The following is a 27,374-nucleotide window of genomic DNA, read 5'->3' on the forward strand; positions in this document are numbered from 1 at the left end:
CATCATGTAAAGAAGGTGGAGAAACATTGGCACAGTCTGTCTTCCTGTCCGAAGGTCCCTCCTGCTGCCTCTTCCCATAGCTTTCCTTCCCCTTGGGCTCTTGGGAGCATTGGGCACTGCTGAACAGTCCAGTTAAGTCCCAAGGCCCCTTTGTCCCACGCACTGGGGATATGAGCAGTGCCAACCACTCTTACCCTGCCCTTCCCTTGCCTCCTGTGGCTTCTCCGTGCGGCTCCCCTCCAGCTTCTGCTCTCCCTATATATGGAGAGCTCTCTGTTTCCCATGCTTTGCTCCATGGCTCCAACTCTGCAGCCCCAAACTCTGCCAGTTCCCTTTTCTTCGGTGCCCCACTGGCCCTCTCCATTTGGATTTTTTCCCACCATTCAGACTCGATGTGCCTGGCACACCTTCTCCTTCCTCCAGGAAGCCCTCACTGTCTACCCCAGCCTGCTTGGTACTTTCCCTTTCATAGCATTTAGCTTGAACCATTTTATATTAAAGAACGTCCTGGGTAAAAAAAGTGAGACCTCATTGCTACAAAAAATAAAAATAATTAGCTGGATGCAGTGGCATGTGCCCAAAGTACCAGCTACTTGGGAGGTTGAAGCAGGAGGATCGCTTGAGCCCAGGAGTTTAAGCCTGTGTGCAGTAAGCTATGATTACCCTACTGCACTGAAGCCTGGGTGACAGAATGAGACCCCATCTCTGGAAAAACGACAACGACGATGACAAGAATGCAGTTGACCCCTGAACAACATGGGTTTTGAACTGCATGGGCCCACTTACACACAGGTTTTCTTCAACCAAATGGGGTCAAAAATACAGTATTCATGGGATGCAAAACCTGCATATATGGGCCAATGTTTCATATAGGCAGTTCCACAGGGCCAACTGGGAGACTTGAATATATGTGGATTTTGGCATCAGCAGGGGGTCCTGGAATCAATGCCCTATGGATACGGAGGGACAATGGTATATGCCTTTGTATTACTCTCAGAGTTTCATGGGTGACTGTTCTGTCTTCCCACTTGAACTTTAATTTCTTTGAGGATGAAGAGAAAGTCATAAGGTTCTGTTTGCTCCTTACTTCTGGACACCAAGGAAGGCAGGTGGGAAGGTCTTTGTGGACCAGGAAGCTCTCAAGGTACAAGGCGCCCCTTCCCTCTAGGAGGGTCAGGCAAGCCCAGGCTGTGCAAGACTGAAGTGCCCACCTGCCTCATGGGGCCCCACCTTACCTGGCTGACTCCTTCCACTCCATCTGGTCTCCGTCATGCTGCAGAGTGTCCATCTCTGTGAAGAGGGTGGGGTTGGGAGCCTCATCTTCCTCCCCCAGGATGTCCTGGAGCTGCTCAGCAGCTGGGGACCCTGCAAAAGAGGGGCAGCAGGTCTGCTGAGTGTCCCATGGAAGGAAGGAGGACCACAAGGCCAGCAGAAATGGAGTAGGAGGCAAGCACAAGGGAAAAGCATTTTCTAATTCTGTAAAACTAAGTCCAGCTCCTGGGTGAAGCTGGACTCCTGTCACCATGAATCAGAGGTGGGCGAGATACTCTTTAAGATAAAAGGATGAAAATATTTAGTCTGCATTCAGATCCTGGGTCTTGTAGCTGGCAGTGAAGAATGATGGGAAATGGTCGAAGCCAGGGCAGCAGCAAGAACCAGGAACAGAACTAAAGAGAGAAGTGAGAAGCACTCTGATCCAACTTCAGCTTACCACCAGAGGGGTTCTTCTTCCCGCCGGGCCCCATACCAGCCAACTCCCAACACTGGTATTGAAAAGGCAGTCAGCCATGCAAAAGGACAGCTTGCACACCCTTGTACCATGTGGGCCCACCTTCTTCCTGGGCAAGGTGGCAGTCCATTTCCTGAGCCTCCAGCCTGCTTTCCAACTGCCCATTGGAAGTCACTTCCTGGGTGTCTCCCAGGTACCTCAAAACTCAACATCCCTCTCCCAAACACATTTCACCTGTGTTCTTTCTCTCTTTTTCTTTCTTTTCCTTCCTTCCTTCTCTTCATTTCTCTCTCTCTCTCGTGAATGCCTACTATGTGCCAATCATTATTCTAGGTATTGGAAAATAAAGCTATGAAGAAGACCTATGTGTCCTTGCTCTCTTAAGCACGTGCTCTAGTGACAGAGACAGATAATAAACAAGTCAACAAATCCATAAATGACCATTTCAATAAGTTGTCTAAAATAAACAAAATGACCAGGGGACCTACAGTAGATATCATGGTCTCAAAAGGTCTCTCTGAGGAGGGGACACTGAAGCTGTGACTTGAAAAATGAGAACGAGCCACTCTGCAGATCTGGAGGAAGAGTGCTCTGCATGTTCCAGGCACCCTGTGGTGGAAAAGTGCTGGTGAGTGTGGTTTAGCACGTGAGCAAGGGATAGAGAGATGGCATGATGTCAAAGTGGTGACCAATGCTGTGACTAAAGGCATCCCTGCCCACCCCACTGCACAGGCTAGACAGCTTGGAGTCATCCTTAACTCACCTCCTTTCCCCTCATCTTTACCCTCATATTGAAATTTTTAGGAACGCAGTCCCTCCTCATCAACCCCACTGCCCTGTCCCGATGCAATCTCTCATTCACTGTCTCCTAGGCCTCATCAGGTCTTGCCTTCCTCCAGCTTCTTTCCTCAGTTCATCATTCCCTTCTGTTCTCACTTATTTCTTCATGGACCTCTACTCTTTTCTTCATCACATCCTCCATTCTTCCCCCTTTGACTTCCCAATAAAACTAGCCAGGCAATGCCCAGACAAGAATTCACTGGCCCAGTCTCCTCTGCAGATGTGTCTGAGGGCTTGGGCGGGGGGGCAGGTGGGGTGGGGATGGCAGCACGGAGTGGTAGTGTGGTGGAACCAAATGGACTTCCAATCCAGCCAGACAAAGGTGTGATTCTCGGGGCTGCCACTTATTCACGAGTGAACTCAGTTGAGTGAGCAGGACTGCTGGGAGGAATACATCAGGTAAGAGAATGAAATGCCTGACACAGGGCGTGGAAGGTAAGAGGTGCTTAGCCCCTCACCACCAACACCCACACCCAGGCCCATAAGACCCACTGTAAGGGTTTCCCCTCAGCAGGTCTCAAGTGCAGCAACCTTCCATGCATCCTTGTCAGCACCCTTCCTGTGTCCCTTGAGGCTGTCCCTAACCTTTGCTCCTCTCTTCAAGCTTCTTGATTCATCTTCTACCCCACTTCACCAAGAAAATAAAGGCCTCCAGGCACGAAATCCATCAACATCCTTTATTCCAACCCCTCGACTCTTTCCAATCCTTATTTCATCATCTAGTCTTTCTTCAACTTCCCTCTCTCCACCCTCTTTCTCTTAGCCTAGAAACAGCTCTTCCGACCCAAGACAGCCTCCCTGACCCTGCCTGTCTCCTTAGCTCTCCTGCTTGCTTTCTCCTTTCTTTTACCCACACTTCCTAAAGTAGTGGTCTGTGCTCATGGTCTCCATCTCCTCCTTGCCCAACCACTACTTGGCCTGCTGTCACTGGCGCAGCCCCCACCGCGCTAAGGACATTGACAAAGGCAGAGGTTTCAAACTGACAGTTCAAAGGTGTGTTTAATTCAGGCCTCACAGAGTATGAAAGTTTTTTAAAGTATTGCTAAAATAAAGAATTGTAAGATTTCATACAGAAATCCAGATCTCTGACTTTTCTTGAAAAGTCAGATGTTCTGATCACTGTGCCCACGTTCCTGCTTGGCAACAATCCATGAGAGTTGATGATGGTGCCTTCTTAGGTAAGCATACACTTTTTAGTTTGCCACAGTCCCCACTACTTCTTACTAGTGTCCCATTAATCTCATTTATTGCCATGCACCCAAATTCACAACCCTTGCCCTCAGATCCCTCTTGTTATTTTAATTGTCAAACCAATAAGCTAATAAAATCAATCAAACCAACAGCACTGAGAAGCTATGGTCTGGCTTATCTCTCTGGAACTTCAGAGGTGATGATTGGTCCCTCTGAACTGAAATGTGACTTATGGCTCTTATAACAGGCCAGTTTCTTGATATTTTCCCTCTCTTTGAAGATTCTCTCTCAATATCTTCCCCTAGTTCCTCTTGCCCGGCTAACACTTAAATCTTGATCTTCCCCAGGATTCTGCTTCATCTTGTTCTCTCTTCTCTCTTCACACTCTTTCTGGGCTAGCTCATGTTATTTGCGGTGTCATTTTATAAATGAGGTCACCCTTGTGTCCAGGCAATACACCCATGTGTACTGAACATTCCAGCCAACAACTGGACTGCACCTTCTGGGAGCTCGGCAGCCTTCTCAGGTCACCCTCAACATATTCAAAACAGCTCTGCCTCCCTTATTCCATCAACCCAGCCCTGCTCTCCTCTGTTTTGATTAATAGCACCTCTAGCCATCTACCCATCTAGACAAGCTAGACTCATTCTTGAAGCTCCTTTTTTTTTTTACCATTCATGTCCAAATGGACACTAAGGTCTTTCATTTGCTTCATAAACATTATTTGGCTCTCTCCTTTTTTTCCAACCCATTGCCACCATCTTGGTTCTGGCTCTCATCATCTGCTCCTATCACTGCAATAGCCACTTACTGCTGCCATTGCCTTTGGTTGTCCCATTTAACCCCATTCCCTATGTAGCAGTAGAGTGTGCTTTTAAAACATTTCAGGCTGGGCGCGGTGGCTCACACCTGTAATCCCAGCATTTTGGGAGGCTGAGACGGGCGGATCACGAGGTCAGGAGATTGAGACCATCCTGGCTAACACGGTGAAACCCCGTCTCTACTAAAAATACAAAAAATTAGCTGGGCGTGGTGGTGGGCGCCTGTAGTCCCAGCTACTCGGGAGGCTGAAGCAGGAGAATGGCGTGAACCTGGGAGGCGGAGCTTGCAGTAAGCCGAGATTGCACCACCGCACTCCAGCCTGGGCGACAGAGCGAGACTCTGTCTCAAAAAAAAAAAAAAAAAAAAAAACCATTTCAAACATGTTCACACAATGGGCTCCTGCGAGTCATGGTTCTCTTTGAATAGCACCATAAAATACTATATATATGAGTTAGAAATCATTTTACTAGCAGAACACACTATTATCTGTACAGAGCTCAACGGACTCATGTATTTAAATGAATTTTAAATTTCTGAATTTTTCTATTACTTTTTCTTTTTTTTTTTTTTTTGAGACAGAGTCTCACTCTTTTGCTTAGGCTGGAGTGCAGTGGCATGATCTTGGCTCACTGCAACCTCCACCACCTGGGTTCAAGTGATCCTCCCACTTCAGCCTCCAGAGTAGCTGGGAGTACTAGCTCATGTCACCACGCCTGGCTAATTTTTGTATTTTCTGTAGAGACAAGGTTTCACCATGTTGCCCAGGCTAGTCTCGAACTCCTGAGCTCAAGAAATCCACCTGCTTCAGCCTCCTAAAGTGCCAGGATTAAAAGTATGAGCCACTGGGCCCAGCCTATTCCTTTAACTTACATCCTTTCCACTGTCTTATTGATTGCTGACACTTGCTAGCAGACACCAAATGTTTAAAGAAATTTTATAGACAAAAAACCAACAATTGAGAAAATAACCTTATTTTTTCTTCAAATTGAGAAAACTGTGACTGCTTGATTCTGAGGGGCCACACCAATTCTCGCTGGGATTATAAATCAGTAACTACTCTTTTAAATTTGATGTACCTTGGAGGATGGCATGAAAAAGAAAAAATAAAATAAAATAAAATAAAATAAAATGTAGATTTGATTATGTTATTCACCAGTTGAAAAACTTTCCATGTCTCTCTATTGCCTAAAGCCTAGGGGTCAGTGACATGGCTCAAACCATCCCTCGTAATCTAGCCCTAACCTGCCTTTCTAGGTTCTAGCATGTCCCTCACCCAGCCGCCCCGACCCCAGCCACAGCAGACCACACACAGTTCTCTGAAGAGTAGGGCATGCCACTCCTTGGGCCCCTGTGCCTGCCATTCCATAAGTCGGGAATCCCCTTTCCCCTTCAAGGCCAGACAAGAAGGCAAATAAATGGGCGGGTCCTGGAGAGAGGAGACAGGCAGAGAGCAGGATGCAAACCAGTCCTGCCTGGGGCATTACCTGCTCCCTGGAACAGCTGAACGCTGGGGTCCCTGGCTGTCGATGCTGCCTCTGGCCCCAGCCTGCTTCCGCTGCTGCCTCCCTGGCTGCTACTTCCACAGGTCCTCTTCTTCACACAACAAACTCACTTCTGTTTCCAGTTAAGCACCAGGGGAGGTGTGGGGAGAGACGGGGGGTTTGCGGGGAGAAAAAGAGAGAGAGAAAAGGAATGTGTGAAGGACTGGGGAGGTGGAGAGAGAGGCTATATATAGAGAGAATACAGATGTGGTAAGTGTAAGTGTGAGAAAGATTATGCAAAACTGTTTGAGAGAGAAAAACTACACTGAGAGTTAATTAAAGATCTGAGAGAGAGAGAGAGAGAGAGAGAGAGAGAGAGAGAAGTGAGTGAGAGAGAGAGAAGTGAGAGAGAGAGAAATTTCAGGTGCACTGGAGAGAGAAAGGCTCAGTGGCTGCAGCAGAGCCTCAAGCAGGAAGCTGAGTCACCACAGCAGCAGGGGTGGTGGCAGCTAAGGACCTGTGAGAGGACTGGCAAAACTGCCCCTTTACCCCCTTCCCCATGAGTGCTTCCCATGTGCCTGGGGTCTCTAGGAGCCCAGGCTCCTCTCCAGAGGCCCCTTTATAAAGGCAGGGGTAGGATTTGCTGTGAGACTCCCCAGGGCCTCCTTAGGAGCCTTGGCAGCAGGTGAGCTGGCTGGAGAGAAACCTGGCAGGTCCCTTCCTCTCCACCACACAGCCCCAAGGGTGGAGTGGGGTTGCTGGAGGGGAGTGTTTGCTGTGGGGTCTCACGCTGACCAAGCAGTGCTTCGATAATGTGCTATGTAGCTGGTTTCTTTCCTCCCCAACTTTAAACCCAAACTCCTGATTCTTTTCCTGTTCCTCCACCTCTCAGGCAAAGTAACAAGTGTCACCACTCAGCAGGTGTTTTCTGAGAGCCCACGGACAGTGGAAGCTGGTCACTTCAGAGTGTGGGGTGAACTCCACTGAGGAATTATTTTGCTCTTCTGAGAAACTCCTAATCTCCTGGGTTTGGTTTAACAAGTGCTTACTGAGTACTTAGAATGTGCCAAGGTTGATTAGAGGTCACTGAGTGGCGGCTGCTCCAGGAAGTTACAAACCCTGAATTCACTAAGTCTTAGAGCTGGGAGGGAGCTTAGTGACGGACAAGTCCAAACCCTTCATTTCACGGATGAGAAAACCAAGACCCAGGTTACCCCAGAGGCCCCCTAGGCCCCAACACAGGTTAGCAGAGCCTGGGGGAGAGCAGACATCAGACATCCTCCTACTACACTGCCACATTGCGGCTGGCTCCACCGGTGACATTTTCAGACCTGAGGCTCAGGGATCAAGTATGCCCATTTTATTTTTTCATTTTTAGAGACAGGGTCTCACTACATTTTGCAAGGCTGGTTTCGAACTCCTGTGCTCAAACAATCCTCCTGCCTCAGCCTCCCATAGTGTTGGGATTACAGGAGTGAGTCATCACACCTGGCCACAAGTATGCCCATTTTAAAGCTGAGAAAACAGAAGCAGAGGATGCCAGGCCCTACCTGAGGGTCCCAGGCTCTTCAGCTTGCACTGCACTGTGGCTGAGGTTGACCCAACTCTGAGTGGCCACAGCAGGCCACACCAAGTCAGGCCCTGTGGGTGGCCTCAATACCAAAAAAAAGATAGCCAAGGATCCCAAAAAGATCCTCTTTATTCATGTGCTTTAAGAGCCCAGACCTGGGCTCAACTCCGGACTCTGCTATTACCAGCAATAGGATCCTGGCAAGGCATCAAGCTCCCCCTGAGCCTTAGTTTCCTCATCTATGAAGTGGTAATAATCATGCCCCCGTCACTGGACTGTGGTGGGGATTCAATGAGATAATATATGTAATGTGACTGGCTGGCACAGCACTTGTGTACACCAGTCACTCAATAGTTGATATTGCTATTATTGTTGATGCCAGCAGGTGAGACGCTTCCTCCATTACTACCAGTCACCAGCCTGTTCCCTTTAAACATTCCAAGGGCCCACTCCTTCTCAGCTTCTAGACTCCATGCTCCTTCCATGCTACCTCTGCCCCTCCATCCCAGGCCCCTACGCTGTCGCTACCCCTCCCTTCTGCCCACAGAAGGTTTAGCTCACCACATGCTGGGCTACTGGGTCAGGGTTTCTCTAATGCCCTGTGGGTCCCACATGTGTGCAGCACATCAGAAGTTAATCCACATAATGAGAAATGCCACAGGTAACAGCCCCCTGTTCTATAGCTAACAGCAAGAGTCACATAGCGCCAACCCAACTATAGGAATGGATTCTAACAGCAGTTGCTGGGAGAAACACAACCTCGGTGGGGACCGCTTCAGGAGGCACACTAAAGCCACACATAGAATCATACTTTAACTGGGTTGGGACTGACTTAGCACAAAATGATCTAGTGGCCTGCAAACTAGCAAGCAGTATGGACTTCAACTCTTAGGAAAGATCTGGGAGCCATTATGGCCATCTGGAAGTCAACATCAGGACACGATCCTGGGGTCCTCAGCTCTGGGAAAGTCCTTTCAGACATTCCCTCTCTCATCGGCTCCCTGGTGGGTGGCTGCATGGTCAGCTTCGTAAAGTCAGGGCCTATCTTGTTCACATCGCACTGCTGGCCCCTGACATGGGTTCACGCAGCATGTGTGCTCAATGCATATTTGCTGGGTGAATGGATTTGACTGCCTGACACTCAGGAGTGTATGTGATGAGGCTGGCCTCAGCAAGAGAGGAGCCAAGAACAAGGAAATGGAGCTGAAGGTGAAGCAGAGGGGGCAGGGACAGTGGGATTTGGGTGACTCAAGGCCACTGACTATTGGGGAGTGGGAGAGAGAACCCAAAGAAGCCAAAGCCATTCTTGCCAACTGTGTGAAGTGAGTGTTGGAGGCCCTGAGTCTTACTTTCATGGGCAATAAAATTCTTTTTCTAGAAGGCTGTATACAAACTCCAAATGTGCCCTCTGAGAGAGGACGAGGAGAGAATCTGCTGTCTTGCTGTGTTCACGGGAATCCTTCCTGGGGTAGGTAGCTTTGAGATGTCTGCCTAGCCCATGTCTCCCTTCCCATAAGGATCACCCTGGGCAGCCATGTTTGTGTGACATGTGACCCGTGCTCCTGGCCACAATGAGTTGGAGCAAGAATGGTTCACTGGACACCTGACCCAAGCCTGTGAATTTTGAATTGGGTCTCTGAGTTAGCTGGGCCTTTCCTGATGGTTTCTGGGAGATAGAGCTGGTAAATGGAAGAGGCAGAAAGTGTTGGGCTGCAAAGAGAGGAAGCAGCCTAGAGGCGAAGCTGTGAGAAAGGGCTGTGTACACCCAGAGAGGGAGCTGAGAGGGCACTGAGCTTACCCACTTGAGCCTGGCTCTTCGTTTTGCTTTGGGACTGTGAGAAACTCCTTTGCTCTTATAATATAAACAATCTCTCCCCACACCCGTTCTCTCTCTCCTTCCCCAAGCCAGTTCAAATAGGTTTCTGGCATTGTGATAAAATTACCTTCTTAATCATGAGTCCCCTTTGTATGAAATTCTAGAGTGTGAAGATTTTTTTCTGAGTACATTCTTGAAAACCATAAGTGTAAAGGTTATAAAAGAATATTGAGCTACTGTCATAGAATAGTTAGATTAAGTCTAGTCATGTGAAAAGTAAAAGAGCGGGGAGTAAACAAAGGCAGGGCAGGTCTAAAGAAAGAAAGAGGGGTCAAGGAAACATGCCATGACCCTGGATAAGGGAGGAAACTCAACTGGGTCAGAGGGGCTGGCAGAGCCTGGCACACGCATGACCGGCCCCCCAAAAGTGCTTGTGGATGGAGCCAAAGCTGGAGAAGCTCTAAGTATATTGGGGGTCAGGGGAGACTCAGTCAAGGCTAGCTGAGAAATTCAGATAAGAGATCCCGCTGTCTTTCCCATCTGAGTCCCCTACGCCACTCTGGACCTCCGAGCCTGGGAAGGGCAACAACCTCAGTGTGAAATCAGAAAGGCCTCGAGCGTTTACAAGACCCAACAGCAAAAAGAGAACAATGACATCCATCTCATTGGAGCACCAGAGGAGAGGCAGACGTTTCTGGAGAGCCAAAAGGGTAAAAGGCAATTATTACTCATGATTTAAGATTTTAAAATGTCACCAACAGTCTTCAATTTGCATGTTGTCCTTATTGCTCTGTTTTGGTAGATACAAATGTAGTATAATGAAGAAGTTGTCATTTAAAACCAAACTAAAAAGTTGCTCTGCTTTTTCCTTCCAAGCCAAGAGGGGTATGGAGCCTAATTACATCAGTAGGAAGTTGAATCTTGATCCTGCTTCTTTCATCTGACAGAGGCCAGTGGGAAGGGAGACAGAAGAAAATTTAAAGCCTCTTTCAGAATTTTTTTTTTTTTTTTTTTTTTTTTGAGACACAATCTCACTCTGTCACACAGTCTGGGGTGCAGTGGTGCAATCTCAGCTAACTGCAACCTCCGCCTCCGGGGTTGAAGAGATTCTCATGCCTCAGCCTCCCGAGTACCTGGGATTACAGACATCTGCCACCACACCCAGCTAATTTTTATATTTTTAGTAGAAACTGGGTTCGCTATGTTGGCCAGGCTAGTCTCAAACTCCTGGCCTCAAGGGATCCGCCTGCCTCAGCCTCCCGAAATGCTGGGATTACAGGCATGAGTCACCATGCCTGGCCTTCTTTCAGTTCTTTTATGCTGCGTAAGGGCTAGACTGAGAGACGGTCTTTGTGTTTAGTTCAACACATTATGTGTCCAGTTGCCCTGAGTTAAGGTGAGAGAGACAGAGGTAAATCATATAACAGGTAAAGTGAGTGGAGTGAGTGTGTGTGTGTGTTGGAGAGGGGCACTGAGGAGAGGGGACTCAGAAACCGAGAAGCAAGGAGATATGAGGAGACTCAGGAGCGCAGTGATGGGGGTGGGAGTTGCCAAATATATGGTGGGAAGGTGAAACTACAGAGGCAGGTGGACAAGGGGAAATCTTCAGCGGCCAGAGGATTTTTAAGAACAGGGATATCTAATATCTCATTTTAAAAATTGAGTATCTTGGCTGGTTGCAGTGGCTCATGCCTATCATTCCAGCACTCTGGGAGGCCGAAGTGGGTGGATCATTTGAGGTCAGGAGTTCAAGACCAGCCTGGCCAACATGGTGAAATCCTGCCTCTACTAAAAATACAAAAATTAGCCGGGCATGGTTGCGGGTGCCTGTAGTCCCGGCTACTCGGGAGGCAGAGGCAAGAGATTGCTTGAATCTGGGAGGCAGAGGTTGCAGTGAGCAGAGATCACACCACTGCACTCCAGCCTGTACAATAGAGGGAGACTCCTTCTCAAAAAAAAAAAAAAAGAAAAGAAAAGAAAAGAAAAAGAAAAAATTGAGTATCTCTGCAAAGTAAACCCCCTCCATGGTTCTGAACCTTCAACAAAGCCTGCTGCTCACCTATATGCTTTAAATGACCAATTTTGAGGAAACCACAGCAGGGCAGAACTCCATACCTGGGCTTTCCTAGAGGTTAAAGCAGAGAACAGATACCAAAGGTGAAGCACAGTGAGACTGAATCCACCAAGCAGGGACTTGGAGCCAGGGCAACATTGAGACTAGGAGCCTTGGAAATTCACAGACATTTAAGCAAAGGTGTGGGCCTACTCTAGAATGTGGTGAGGAGGCTGGAGTCTATTTTAGTTAACCATATGGAATAAAGTTATAAAAACTTTATATTAGGACTTTCATTGGTTCACTTGCAAATTCAGGCTCTCAACCCATTTCCCCTTAAGGTCTTAAGGTCACTAACTCCAGATTCTCTCCTGATAGCGTTTTTTGCTTGTGTTTTGTTTTTGTTTTTTAGGAGAACAGCCCTCATGGCTAGGGAGGGAATGCAGTATACACTGAAAATTCAGGGAGATCTTGGTTTAAAGGTTTCAAAGGGCAAGAAAAGAGACGGATAGATACAGGCTTCCTTGAGGTAATTTTAATGTGCCTTCCTTCCCCAGCCCCAGGGTCGGGGGGAGCATAAAAGATCTAGAATGATCTTTATCCTTTCTCCTTTTTCTTCCTCCTTTCCTCTTTTCTCACTTCTCCCCACTTCACCACTCCCTTCAAGATCCAAATTAAGTAGACAAAGGTGAGGAAGCCACCCCCATTCTAAAGTTTCAAACCCTAAAAGAAAGCCAATTGTCAGCCAGGCACCATGGCTCATGTCTATAATCCTAGCACTTTGGGAGGCCAAGGCGGGCGGCTCACTTGAGTCACTTGAGGTCAGGAGTTTGAAACCAGCCTGGCCAACATGGGGAAACCCATCTCTACTAAAAAAAAAAAATTAGCCAGGTGTGGTGGCACCCGCCTGTAATCCCAGCTACTCGGGAGGCTGAGGCAGGAGAATTGCTTGAACCCAGAGTGGAGGTTTCAGTGAGCCGAGATTGTGCCACTGCACGCCAGTTTGGGTGACAGAGCAAGACTTTGTCTCAAAAAAAAAAAAAAAAGAAGAAGAAAAAAAAAGAAAGCCAATTGTCTTTGCTCCTATGTTTGAAACGTAGCCTGCCTCAGGAACTCTTTAGTGCAAGAGATGTTTTAGAGATAAACTTATTTTCTATCCTAACCCTTGCTCCTTCTTTAACAGAAAAGAAAGACAGCATGAAACATGTCTTTGGTCCTAAGGCTTTGGAACCTTGTGAGGTTCCAGTGTCTTAATAGAGAGCCTTTCTCTCCTTTACTTCTCATCTTGGGGTGATTTTGATCTTCTGGTGACCCCAGTGTTGCTCAATGCCTGGCAAATAGATGAAGGCTTGAATATTTTTCACACTCCTCCCATCAGAAGGATCTCATAAGCTTCTCAGTACCAATGAGGGCAGCCAAACCAAACAAATGCCCACTTGTAGAGGAAAAAGATTTAGGCATGGTGCTCTTAAATTGGGTTAATGTGTATAAAGTGAACCAACTATATGTTAAGTGCCTACCATGCACCATGCACCATGTGAGGTATCTAATATCTATTTATCTCTCATTTAACAACTCATAGCAATTTGGCATGAACAACCATGTAGTTTGGCTAGGACCAACCTGGTTTCAGCACTGAAAGTCCTACCTCCCTTATCCTGGGACATGTCTCAGTCCTGGGCAGATTGAGACAACTGGCCACCCTGCAACAATCTTCCACTCTCCAGATGAGAATACTGAGACTCCAGGGTCTACACACCCCGGCTGGGTTTGACCAACCTTGTTTCTCTTAAATCTTGGCTCCAGTTCTTATTAGCAGCCTAGAAAAGTGGAAGTGCAACCACATTTCTAAAGCTGCTTCTAATCCTCTTTCTCCTAACGGCCTCTCAAGAGGTTTTCACAGCCAGAAAACACATTTTTTTCCCCCAGGGTAGAAATCCTGGCTCCTACTGACTTTCACCACAGTTTGATGATTCTATTCATCATATGAGTTCTGCTTGAGTCAAAATTGATTGGCTACTAAGTATTGACTTCCTAAATTATTAATATATTCACACTGGGGCGAAGGTGTGGTAAGGAGGAAGAGAGAAAATAAATAAACCAACTGCTATGGCCTATTATTTCCTACCTATCTATTCCTTTCAACATAAAGCAATTTGGGTACTTGAAAGGACATCATTATCAGCCTGGGTCCAATATGGTGACTGACCAATGACATCTTACAAAGGAAAGTAATGTAGTGAAAGGGCAAGCACAGTCTTTGGAGTCAATAGATCTGTTTTTATTTCCCACCTTCACTGATTAACATCTACATTATGCTACATCTCTTTGAACCTTAGTTTCTCAATATGAAGATGGGGATAATAATATCTCTCTTTTACTGGTGGTGTGAGGATTGAGAAGATGTAATTTCTGATTTCAAATTATATTACAAAGCTATAGTAATCTAAATAGTATGGTACTGGCATAAAGACAGGCACATGGACCAAGGGAATATAATAGAAAGCACAGAAACAAATGCACACACACATGGTCAACTAATATCTGACAAGGGTGGTAAGAATACCCAAAGTGAAAAGACTAGTCTCTTCAATAAATGGTGTTGAAAAGACTGGATATCCACATGCAGAAGAATAAAATTGGACTCCATCTTATACCACTGACAAAAAACTAACTTGAAATGGATTAAAGGCTTAAATGTAAGACCTCAAAACATAAAAGTGCTAAAGGAAAACAGGAGAAAAGTTATTTTACACTGGTCTTGGCAGTGATTTTTTTTTTTTTGATATGGCACCAAAAGCATAGGTAACAAAAGCAAAAATAAACTAATGTAACAACACCATATGAAAAGGCTTCTGCATGGCAAAGGAAACAATCAACAAAATGAAAAGGCAACCCATAGAATGGGAGAAAAGATCTGCAAGCTATGTATCTGATAAGGGCTTAATACCCAAAATATATAAGGAACTCATACAACTCAATAGCAAAAAAACCAAATAATCCTATTTTTAAATGGGCAAAGGAAGCCAGGTACAGGAGCATGTGCCTGTTGTCCCAGTGCCTCAGGAGGCTGAGGCAAGAGGATAGCTTGATCCCAGGAGTTCAAGTCCAGCCTGGACAACACAGTGAGACCCTTAAAAAAAAGGCCAAGGATCTGAATAGATGTTTTTCTAAAGAAGACGTATGATATGGTTTGGCTGCGTCACCACCCAAATCTTATCTTGAATTGTAGCTCCCATAATATCTATGTGTCATGGGAGGCTCGCACCTGTAATCCCAGCACTTTGGGAGGCTGAGGCAGGCAGATCACCTGAGGTCGGGAGTTCGAGACCAGCCTGACCAACATGGAGAAACCCCATCTCTACTAAAAATACAAAAATTAGCTGGACGTGGTGGCACCCGCATGTAATCCCAGCTATTTGGGAGGCTGAGGCAGGAGAATTGCTTGAACCCGGGTGGCAGAGGTTGCAGGGAGCCGAGATTGCACCATTGCACTCCATCCTGGGCAATAAGAGCAAAACTCCATCTCAATAAATAAATAAATACAGAGAGCCAAATCATGAATGAACTTCCATTCACAATTGCTTCAAAGAGAATAAAATACCTAGGAATCCAACTTACAAGGGATGTAAAGGACCTCTTCAAGGAGAACTACAAACCACTGCTCAGTGAAATAAAAGAGGACACAAACAAATGGAAGAACATACCATGCTCATGGATAGGAAGAATCAATATCGTGAAAATGGCCATACTGCCCAAGGTAATTTATAGATTCAATGCCATCCCCATCAAGCTACCAATGAGTTTCTTCACAGAATTGGAAAAAACTGCTTTAAAGTTCATATGGAACCAAAAAAGAGCCCACATCTCCAAGACAATCCTAAGTCAAAAGAACAAAGCTGGAGCTATCACGCTACCTGACTTCAAACTATACTACAAGGCTACAGTAACCAAAACAGCATGGTACTGGTACCAAAACAGAGATATAGACCAATGGAACAGAACAGAGTCCTCAGAAATAATACCACACATCTACAGCCATCTGATCTTTGACAAACCTGAGAGAAACAAGAAATGGGGAAAGGATTCCCTATTTAATAAATGGTGCTGGGAAAATTGGCTAGCCATAAGTAGAAAGCTGAAACTGGATCCTTTCCTTACTCCTTATACGAAAATTAATTCAAGATGGATTAGAGACTTAAATGTTAGACCTAATACCATAAAAATCCTAGAGGAAAATCTAGGTAGTACCATTCAGGACATAGGCATGGGCAAAGACTTCATGTCTAAAACACCAAAAGCAACGGCAGCAAAAGCCAAAATTGACAAATGGGATCTCATTAAACTAAAGAGCTTCTGCACAGCAAAAGAAACTACCATCAGAGTGAACAGGCAACCTACAGAATGGGAGAAAATTTTTGCAATCTACTCATCTGACAAAGGGCTAATATCCAGAACCTACAAAGAACTCCAACAAATTTACAAGAAAAAAACAAACAACCCCATCAAAAAGTGGGCAAAGGATATGAACAGACATTTCTCAAAAGAAGACATTCATACAGCCAACAGACACATGAAAAAATGCTCATCATCACTGGCCATCAGAGAAATGCAAATCAAAACCACAATGAGATACCATCTCACACCAGTTAGAATGGCAATCATTAAAAAGTCAGGAAACAACAGGTGCTGGAGAGGATGTGGAGAAATAGGAACGCTTTTACACTGTTGGTGGGATTGTAAACTAGTTCAACCATTATGGAAAACAGTATGGCGATTCCTCAAGGATCTAGAACTAGATGTACCATATGACCCAGCCATCCCATTACTGGGTATATACCCAAAGGATTATAAATTATGCTGCTATAAAGACACATGCACACGTATGTTTATTGCAGCACTATTCACAATAGCAAAGACTTGGAATCAGCCCAAATGTCCATCAGTGACAGATTGGATTAAGAAAATGTGGCACATTGCCGGGCGCGGTGGCTCAAGCCTGTAATCCCAGCACTTTGGGAGGCCGAGACGGGCGGATCACGAGGTCAGGAGATCGAGACCATCCTGGCTAACACGGTGAAACCCCGTCTCTATTAAGAAATACAAAAAACTAGCCGGGCGAGGTGGCGGGCGCCTGTAGTCCCAGCTACTCGGGAGGCTGAGGCCGGAGAATGGCGTGAACCCGGGAGGCGGAGCTTGCAGTGAGCTGAGATCCGGCCACTGCACTCCAGCCTGGGTGACAGAGCGAGACTCCGTCTCAAAAAAAAAAAAAAAAAAAAAAAAAAGAAAATGTGGCACATATACACCATGGAATACTATGCAGCCATAAAAAAGGATGAGTTTGTGTCCTTTGTAGGGACATGGATGCAGCTGGAAACCATCATTCTTAGCAAACTATCACAAGAACTGAAAACCAAACACCGCATGTTCTCACTCATAGGTGGGAACTGAACAATGAGATCACTTGGACTCAGGAAGGGGAACATTACACACCGGGGCCTATCATGGGGAGGGGGGAGGGGGGAGGGATTGCATTGGGAGTTATACCTGATGTAAACGACGAGTTGATGGGTGCAGCACAGCAACATGGCACAAGTATACATATGTAACAAACCTGCACGTTATGCACATGTACCCTACAACTTAAAGTATAATAATAATAAATAAATTTTTAAAAAAGTCTTTAATCAAAAAAATAAATAAATAAATAAATAAAATTAAAAAATTAAAAATAAATAAATAAATAAATAAATAAATAAATAAATAAATTTCATGAGACCTGACAGTTTTATAAAGGGCAGTTCCCCTGCACATGCTCTCTTGTCTGCCACCATGTAAAACATGCCTTTGCTCCTCCTTCACCTTCTGCCATGACTGTGAACCTTCCCCAACCATGTGGAACTGTGAGTCCAGTAAGCCTCTTTTTCTTTATAAACTACTCAACCTCGGGTATGTCTTTGTTAGCAGCATGAGAACGGACTAATACAACATAGAAATGGCCAATAGGTACATGAAAAAGTGCTCACCATCACTAATCATCAGGGAAATGCAAATTAAAACCGAAACCATAGTGAGATATCACCTCATAACTGTTAGAATGGCTACAAAAAGACAAAAGGTAACTAGTATTGGCGAGGATGTGGAGAAAAGGGAACACTTGTGCACTGTTGGTGGGAATGTAAATTGGTACAGCCATTATGGAAAATAATCTGGAAGTTCCTCAAAACATAAAAAGTAGAACTAGCATATGATCCAACAATCCCATCTCTGGGTGTACATCCAAAGGAGGCCAAATCAGTATCTTAAAAAGATATCCACATGCCCATGTTCACTGCAGCATTATTCACAATAGCCAAAACAGAAATAACCTGCATGTCTACTGACAGAAGAAGGGATAAAAAAAATGTGGCATATATAAATATATACAACAGAATATTATTCAGCCATAAAAAAGTAGGAAATTCTGCCATTTGTTTCAACATGGAAGAACCTGGAGGGCATGATGCTAAGTGAAATAAGCCAGAACTATTGCATGTTCTCACTTATATATGGAATCTGAAAAAGCTGAACTCATAGAAACAGAGGGCAGAACAATGTTTACCAGGGGTTGGATGTGGAAGATGGGGAGATGTTGGTCAAAGATGAAAATTTTCCAGGGATCTAATGTACTGCATGGTGACTATCATTAACAATACTGTATTGCATACTTGAAATTTGCTTAAAGAGATCTTAAGTGTTCTTACCATACACACGCACAAAGGTAACTATGAGTGGTGATGAAGGTGTTAACCAATTTGATTGTGGCAATCATATCACAATGTGATAAACATATCACAATTCACATATCACATATCACAATGTGATATGTTTATCAAATCATGTTTTATACCTTAAACATATATAATTTTGTCAATTATATCTCAATAAAGCTAGAAAAGAGAAATGTATGAATTTCCTTTTCTTTAATCCTCCCAGCTGCCTTTTCTAGCTAATTTTTACTTATCATTTAAGACTCATGACAGGTGTCACCTGCTCCAGGAAGCCCGTGCTGCCCCCTCTGCCACCACTCACCACCTGGGCCTATGTGCTCCTGTTTGTCCTCCTATAGTTTCCTGTGCAGACTTCCATCAGCATACCTCCCACCAATTTATGCTTATCTGTTTGTGGGTCTACCATCTCCAGGTGCAAGATGTCTTCTCCAAGGGGCTCTGACATGATCCAGAGGGCAACTTTGAAGCAAGGGGCTGCTTTCCATGTAGGGCATGGAGCCAGTACAAGAAGGACAAGGATGCCTGGGCTGGCCTCTTTCCTGACCCTGACCTGCTGTGGGAATGAGGACCAGCAGTTAGTTGGGCCTCAACTGGAGTGAGAGCAGGGACTTCACAGGGTTCTGTAAGTTAAATGTGGTTCACGGAACCATCAAATTTCTTTAGGATAGTGTATCTTTTAACCAGGTACTCTGGAACTTAATAGAAAAGTACAGACACCCAAGCCCCATTCACATCTAACATGTCAGGCAGCTGGATTGTGTATTTCAAAACTGTCCTGGAGGTTAGGAACCTTGCAGTATATATCAAAGGCACCCTCATGGGTCTCTGAGAAAGGAATAAAAGTGAGCTACCCGGCCTTTGTTTCAACTTTATAGTTATGATTATTAATATTATACATTTAAAAAATGATACTGAACTATCATTCTCAGGGGGCTTTCACAGGTACCAAGCCCCTTCACATACACTGTCTTATTGGATCTTTGCCATTATTCTGTAAGGAAGGAACTGAAGGGGTCTCTGCTCAATCCTCCATCTGCATAGTGTGCCTGACCCTCAGGCCCAGACACATCTAGCCACCCTGCCTGGCCCAGGCCCCTCATACTCTGCAGGATGCCCCTGTCCTCTGAAGTGGGAGTTCCTGCTGGGCTATGCAGCCAGACCAGCTGGGCCCCCTGTCTAGGTGTCTGGATGGATTTATAGAACAGACAGGGCACTCAGAGAGGAAAAACATATGTGTTCAGGTGTCCTACAGCAAAGAGAAGTGGGATTCAGATAATTATCCAGATGAGGCAGGTAAAACAATTCTGGCGCCGTTTCATTTTCCCTTCCATAGGGCATTGACACTATCCCTGAGATGTGGCAAGAGCAAGGTTTATATCTGTATCACACATACAGTGCCCATTTTGCTTAGAACTGAAAGCGGGTTGAGACTTCCACTCCATGAAGAATGGCAGAAACCAACTCAATGCCCACGGGCTGCAGAAAAATCACTGTGGTTGGTGACCTTGTTATCAGGCTTTGTGGCTTCCTCAAACTGGAGTGTCTGGAACTGGGGTCTGGAATGTATTCTCAGGGGTAGAAACGTTTCACTTGAACTTTTAAATTTTGCTTCCATTTTGATGATAATCTTAAAAAATTCCTTCTATTAGATGGAATAGCAAAACTTGGCTTACAATTCATAATTGGAAGATATTTTTATGGAATAAAACCGTAATTAGTTAGATTATTTCTCAAATTGGAATATGTGGCTTCCTGGGGCCCTACAAATATAAAAATGCATTTTCGTGGGTCCACAGGACTTTATTTTCCCTTTAAAAGGGGTCTTCACTTTAGTCCAGCTTATGAGACATGGCCTAAAATTCCCTGTCCTCCCAGGCTCTCCCATTCTCCCTTTCCTACTCCACAGCCCTATTGGGAACAAGCCAGTAACACATACACATAGTATAGGAAGAGCAGGCAGTGAAGGAAATGCACCAATATATTTGGTACAAATACGAAAAAGGGGCTGGACGTGGTGGCTCATGCCTGTAATCCCAGCACTTTGGGAGGTTGAAGCAGGTAGATCACTTGAGGTCAGGAGTTTGAGACCAGCCTGGCCAACATGGTGAAACTCTGTCTCTACTAAAAATACAAAAATTAGCTGGGTATGGTGGTGGGTGCCTGTAATCCCAGCTACTCGCGAGGCTGAGGCACGAGAATCACTTGAACCCAGGAGGCAGAGGTTGCAGTGAGCCGAGATCGCGCCACTGAACTCCAGCCTGGGCAACAGAATGAGACTGTGTCTCAAAAAATATATATATGCCAAAGGGTTCTACATTCTTTTTTCTTTGGTTTGCAGTTAAAATCAGTGTCCACTTAACTGAACGAGAAACCACCAAAGCAATGTCAAATCCACCATCTACAACTACTTCTGTGATGTTCCATGTCACCTCTTCTAGAGTCTTTGAGCAGAGGGCATCAAATCTAAACTGCTTTCTTCTTCTCTGGCTCAGGAGGGACCCAGCAGACTCTACTTTCCAAGGACGACCTCAATCCTGAATATAGGAGAGGCGGTGGGGTGACAGGGGAATATCTCAGAGACCATGTCAATATGTGTGAGGCATCCAGAACCAACATGGGGGCAAAAGGTCTTCCCAGCAGGCTTGCTTTCCTCTTGGTCTCTGATGTTCCCACTCCTGAGCAAGACTCTGTGTGTGTGCGTGTGTGTGTGCGTGCGCATGCGTGCATGTGCACGTGTTTTGTATGTGTGTTGTGTGTGTGTGTGTGTGTTGTATTTTAACTACAGCCCATCTCTTACACTGGACTTCTCCAAAGGATTTACCATTACCCCATCTCCTACAAAGGCACATTTACTCTGGAAAAGCCACAGGCCCTGGTCGACCTAATGCCAATGAGCGGGGTTGCAGAGGGCTCTGCGGGGTTGGGGGTAGCTCTCATGGCCTGTGAGAGCAGGTGCATCAGGTCTCCTGCCAGGATACTAAGATGCAGTCACTGCCTCTGACACTCCTTGGAAGGTAAAATAAACCAACTTTTCCATGCTTAAGACAGTGAGCTATATATACAGTAGAAACCAAACTAATACTATTTATTAGGCAGGTTTGGGATATGCTGAGAGTGAAATCACGTCCCCAGAAACATCAGTAAAGTCTAGAAAATAAAATGTCATATTTGTGCTCTAAGGATTCCAGTTATTTTTACTCCTCTTAAGATTGATAATTTTCTTTCCACAGGAAAGAGCAAAAGACTGATTTTTAATTAGCCCAGTGCTGTTTTCTGAAGGAGTAGAGGCAGTCCTGGGGTCTTTGTTGTCCTGGGAGAAAGCTTCCTAGGTGTCTTGCAAGCTATAATGCAGGGTGACTAGACAATTCTGTACCAGGCCTTTCAGTTCCAGTGAGGAGAGAGGGTGGAGCTAATGTAACAAGAACTTCAGTTTGGCCGGGCGCGGTGGCTCAAGCCTGTAATCCCAGCACTTTGGGAGGCCGAGACGGGCGGATCACGAGGTCAGGAGATCGAGACCATCCTGGCTAACACGGTGAAACCCCGTCTCTACTAAAAAAATACAAAAAACTAGCCGGGCGAGGTGGCGGGCGCCTGTAGTCCCAGCTACTCGGGAGGCTGAGGCAGGAGAATGGCGGGAACCCGGGAGGCGGAGCTTGCAGTGAGCTGAGACCCGGCCACAGCACTCCAGCCTGGGCGACAGAGCGAGACTCCATCTCAAAAAAAAAAAAAAAAAAGAACTTCAGTTTACTGAACACAATGCCTTGTACAAAACAAGCATGTCCATTATTGGTTCTTAGAGCAACGACCGTATGGTCCTTGGAATTTGGAAATGAGGGAAATAATTCTGAGAATTAAATCATGAAATCAACACAGAATGGATCACAGTGGAGGTCTCAAAGTCCCTAGAGAAAGACAGAGGGCTTCAGTCTGACCAAAAAGGTCAATGAGCAGGAAGGCTGGCCAAAAATGGAAGCAGAGCAGAGGGGGCCTGAGAAGCTAGGCTGAGCCATGTGGAGCATTACCCACATTCTCCAGAAAATCCCCCCTGCCCTGCTGGGTCCCATCTGGACACACCAGCACGATGGCTCCCCAGAATGCACCGCTCAAGGAACTCACGAGTCCTGCTGATAAGATCCACGCTGCTGTCCCGGCTGCTTGCCCCACTCCCTGGGCCAGTCAGTTCCTGCTGTGGCTGGTCTGGCCGCAGGCCCCAGTGGACTTTTTGCAGGCCCGAAAGATGTCCCTTCTGGTCAGTTTTTCTTTGAGGGTACGTGGGTACTGGAAGCCCAATGTGGATAGGAGGGCATTCTGTGGGCACAGCACAAAAGACAGGAGAGGCAGGGTTACTGAAAATTGGCATTTTCCCATAATATCCATCAGTTATGAAGAGATTGGGCTGCAGAAGCAAAACGGAAGACACGGAATGCCAGGATGGGGTCATTGCCCTGAGGCTTGGGTTTGACAGAGCTCCAGTAATGAACCAAATCAACAGTTGCTGGAGGGAATACCCTCAGTGCTATAATTAGAATTCTGTTAGAATGAGCAGAACTCCCAATTCCCTGTTCTTGCTTGTCCGGAACAGTGATTACTGGATATGACTTATGACACGTGGTTCAGGGGAAAGTCCCTTAGTGGGTCACAGATGTAGTTCAAAATGCCAAGTGCTCTCTTTGATTGTTAGGGGAAAGTCATATGCATTTCTACTGAGGGCCATTTTTACTAACAATCAAGGACTACAGAGACTACTTATCAGAAAAGTGAGTTATTGAGAGTTTCACAAAGCTGGCTTTGTAAACTAAAATTTCTAAGAACTAAAGTTACCAAGAGCCCTAATTCAGAATCCCACTAGTAAGCCTGATTACTATTGAAAACCAGGGTAGTGGGCAAAGCACACAGAGGCAGCTGGAATTCCCTCACCTCTCAGATAGGATATTGCTACCAGTTTAACATCAGTGTTGTCTTAAGTCAACAATTTTTAAAATAATTAATAGATTTTTAGAACAGTTTTAGATTTACAGAATTATTGAGCAGACAGTACACAGAGTTCAATGTACCTACCTCCACCCTAACCCCACCTCCACCCCTACAGTTTTCCCTATTATTAACATCTTGCATTAGTGTGGTGCATTTGTTATAATTAATGAGCCAATACCGATACATTATTATTAACTATATAGTTTACATTAAAGTTTACTCTTCTATTGTCTAGATACTTCTATGGGTTTTGACAAATGCTTAAGGACAACCATCTACAATTATATATCATATAGAATAGCTTCACTACTCTAAATATCCTTTGTTTCGCCTCTTCATCCCACCCCTTCCTCTCTCCAACCCGCCCCCCCACTTTTTTTTTTGAGACGGAGTCTTGCCCTGTCACCCAGGCTGGAATGCAACGGTGTGATCTCGGCTCACTGCAACCTCCCCCTCTCAGGTTCAAGCGATTCTCCTGCCTCAGCCTCCCAAGTAGCTGGGATTACAGGCATGCACCACCATGCCTGGCTAATTTTTTGTATCTTTAGTAGAAACAGGGTTTCGTCATGTTAGCTAGGCTGGTCTTGAACTCCTGACCTCATAATCCACCCACCTTGGCCTCCCAAAGTGCAGGGATTATAGGCGTGAGCCACCATGTCTGGCTCCAACCCCCTTTTTACTTACTATCTCTACAATTTTGCCTTTTCCAAAATATCATAGAGTTGGAATTGACAGAGCAGGAGCATCGCCATCTTGTTGGATAAGCACTGCTATTCTAAAGTTCACCTTGATCAAAAACCATGTAAATCCAAAGGGCATCAGCCTAATGGCTAAGCTAAGCATGAGCATAAACCACAAATAACATCTCCAACTAGAAACATTCCAAACCCCTCCCTGACCAGAGACATGCCAGCCCTGAGATAACCTCCCCTCCGGCCAGAGAGATGTCAGCCCCAGGATAACTGCCTCTCCCATCAGAGACAGTCCAACTCCACCATAAACTTCTTCCCCACAGAGAAACATTCCAAGCTTGTGGTAAGTTCTCTCACTCTAAAATAAATAGTCTTAGTCTGTAAGAGAGAGTGCTTCTGACCCAAATCGGCCAGAAGCCCCTCTCAGGTTTATTCTCCAAAATAAACCTGTCTTTGACTGTCAAGCCACTTTCCATGTTTCTGTCCTTTCTTTAACTCTTACAGGAATCATATATTATGAAGCCTTTTCATATTGGCTCTTTCAATTAGCAATATACATTTAAGCTTCCTCCATGTGTTTTCAAGGTTTGATAGCTCATTTCTTTTGTGGTTTTTTTTTAACCTCTGAACTTTTTATTGGCCTCTTGCTCCCCAAAGGGTACCCTGCTTCTGCTGGCTTAATGTCTCAGAACTTTGGTGTCATTGTTCTCAGACACCACTTTGCCACCTACTGTCTGGTGGGTAGTGGTCTTCTGGATGATTTGCATGGAGTTGCCGCTGTCCAGGGCATCACCAAGACTGAAGTCCTCACCATCTTCCAGCAGGCAGTGGTAGGTGGTGATCTCAGCCTCCAGCTTGAGCTTGATATTCAGCAGGGCCTTGTACTCCTGGGCCTGGGGCTGTCCCTCTGCCCAGGTCTGTGCCAGCTCTGACTCCAGGTGCAGCATGAGCCCATTGAGCTGCTCCATCTGGGCCTCCACCTCCCTCAGGGTGTTCTCCAAGCTGGCCTTCAGATTTCTCATGGAGTCCAGGTCAATCTCCAAGGACTGGACTGTACATCTCAGCTTCATGAGCATCATCTCAGCAGCTCCAACCTTGGCAGACTATATGGTGACCACTGTGGTGCCCTTCTCCATCTGCTGAGACCAGTACTTGTTTAGCTCCTCTCAGCCCTTCTGAGCCAGCTCATTATATTGGGCCCAGATGTCTGCCATGATCTTGGCGAAGTCCTGAGATTGGGGGGCATCTACCTCCATGGTCAACCCAGAGCTGGAAATCTGGGCTTGTAGGCCTTTTACTTCCTCTTCATGGTTCTTCTTCATGAAGAGCAGCTCCTCCTTGAGAGCCTCGATCTCTGTCTCCAGCTGCAGCCAAGTGACATTGGTGTCATCAATGACCTTGTGGAGCCCACTGATGTCACTCTCCACAGACTGGTGCATGGCAAGCTCTGTCTCATACTTGATTCTGAAGTCATCAGCAGCAAGATGGGCCCTGTCGATCTGCACAACTATGTGGGCATTGTCCAAAGTATTTGTGAAGATCTGAGCCCTTATGTCCTCAGTGGTCTTGAAGTAATGGCTCCAGTCTCTGACCTGGGGTCCCTTCGTCTCCAGGTGCTCCTGGATTTTGCTCTCCAGCTTCCTGTTCTCAGTCTCCAGGCTCCTCACTCTGTCCAGGTAGGAGGCCAGGTGGTCATTCAGGCTTTGCATGATCTCCTTCTCATTCAGGATGCCTCCCATTCCTGCCAGACTCCCAGCCATCCCCATGGTCAGGCCTCCAGACTCCATATCGCCCTGGAAGTTGGTGCAGCAGGACACAAAGATCTGGGAACCAGAGCCCCCAGCGCCTACATAGATGCTGGCCGCACTGCTGACCAGCCAGGCGCCATAGCTTGGTGGCTGGACAGAGCCCAGGGACTGGTAGTTGGAGAAGGTGGAACAAGTGGTGAACCTCATGCTGGCCAGGGAGGAAAGTGAGAGGAAAGGACTCAGGCTTTGCCAATGACCTCATTTCTTTTTATCTCTGAACAATACTTCACTGATGAATGTACTGTAGTTTGTTCATTCATTCTCCTATTGAAGGACATCTTGGTGGCCTCCAGTTTTGGTGATAATGAATAGAGTAGCTACAAACATTCATATGTAGGCTTCTATGTGAACATAATTTTCAATTTAATTGGGTAAATACCTAGGAACATGATTACTGGTTCAGATGACAGGACTATGTTCAGTTTTGTAAGAAACTGCCATACCGTCTTCCAAAGTGGTTATACCATTTGCATTCCCACCAGCAATGGAAGAGCATTTCCTATTGCTTTGCATCCTCACCAGCATTTGGTATTGTCAGTTTTTTAAAAAATAGCCATTCTAATAGGTGTTAGTGGATCTCATTGTTTTAATTTTCAATTCCTGAATGACATATGACATTTAGAATCTTTTTATATGCTTATTTGCCATCTGTATATCTTCTTTGATGAGGTGTTTGCTCATATCATTTGTCCGTTTTAAAATTGGGTTGTTTGTTTCCTTATTGTTGAGTTTTAAAAGTTCTTTTGGTATTTTCAGATGCAAGTCTTTTATCAGATATATACATTTTGCAAATATTTTCTCCTAGTCTGTGGGTTTTCTTTCCATTCTCTTAAATGTCTTTCATAGAGCACAAGTTTTTAATTTTAGTAGAGTCTAGCTTATCATTTTTTTCTTTCATCAATTATGCTTTTAGGGTTGTATCTAAAAACTCATCACCAGACCTAAGGTCACCTAGATTTTCTCATATGTTATCTTCTAGAAGTTTTATAGTTTTGCATTATACATTTAGGTTTAAGATCCACTTTAAGATGATTTTTTGAAAGGTGTAAGGACTATGTCTGAATTTTTTTTTTTTTTTTTTTGAGACAGAGTCTTACTCTGTCATCCAGACTGGAGTGCAGTGGCATGATCATGGCTTACTGCAGCTTTGACCTCCTGTGCTCAAGTAATCCTCCCACCTCAGCCTCCAGAATAGCTGAGATCACAAGCATGCATCACCACACCCAGCTATTTTTAAAAAAATTTTTAGTAGTCTCAAAATCTCTACATTGCCCAGGCTAGTCTTGAACTCCTGGGCTCAAACAATCCTCTCGCCTTGGCTTCCCAAAGTGCTGGGATTACTGGTATGAGCCATTGCACCCGGCCTGGATTCTTTTTTTTTTTTTTTTTTAGCATATGAATGTCCAGTCATTCCATCACCATTTGCTAAAAATATTATTCTTCTTCCATTAAATTGCCTTTGTGTCTTTGTCAAAGATCAGCTGATTATATTTGTGTGGGTCCATTTTTGGGCTATTTATTCTGTTCCACTGATCAATTTGTCTGCTCTTTTGACAATATCACACTTGATTGTAGTAGCTTTACAGTAAGTCTTGAAGTTGAGTAGTGTCAGTCATTCAACTTTGTAC

At 45.3% G+C, this 27,374-nt stretch overlaps 1 protein-coding gene and 1 pseudogene across 3 annotated transcripts in view; both read right to left on the reverse strand.

Moving 5' to 3' along the window:
• Window positions 1–27,374, reverse strand: part of SLC4A5 (solute carrier family 4 member 5) — a 111,115-nt gene that overhangs the window by 63,981 nt on the left and 19,760 nt on the right. Inside the window, exons 3-4 of one of the 2 annotated variants that reach the window (XM_025354081.1) lie at window positions 22,389–22,580; window positions 1,236–1,365 (exon numbers count right to left, since the gene is read on the reverse strand). In XM_025354081.1, the coding sequence (XP_025209866.1) occupies window positions 1,236–1,365; window positions 22,389–22,580 (322 nt within the window). The remainder of the gene's footprint in view (window positions 1–1,235; window positions 1,366–22,388; window positions 22,581–27,374) is intronic. The other variant, XM_025354082.1, reaches the window with a different exon arrangement.
• On the reverse strand, window positions 24,561–25,893 carry LOC112604727 (annotated as a pseudogene). The gene has a single exon (XR_003115274.1). The product of XR_003115274.1 is annotated as a keratin, type I cytoskeletal 18 pseudogene (transcript).

This window comes from Theropithecus gelada, chromosome 13 (assembly GCF_003255815.1).
Source record: "Theropithecus gelada isolate Dixy chromosome 13, Tgel_1.0, whole genome shotgun sequence".
NCBI classification, from domain to species: Eukaryota; Metazoa; Chordata; class Mammalia; order Primates; family Cercopithecidae; genus Theropithecus; species Theropithecus gelada.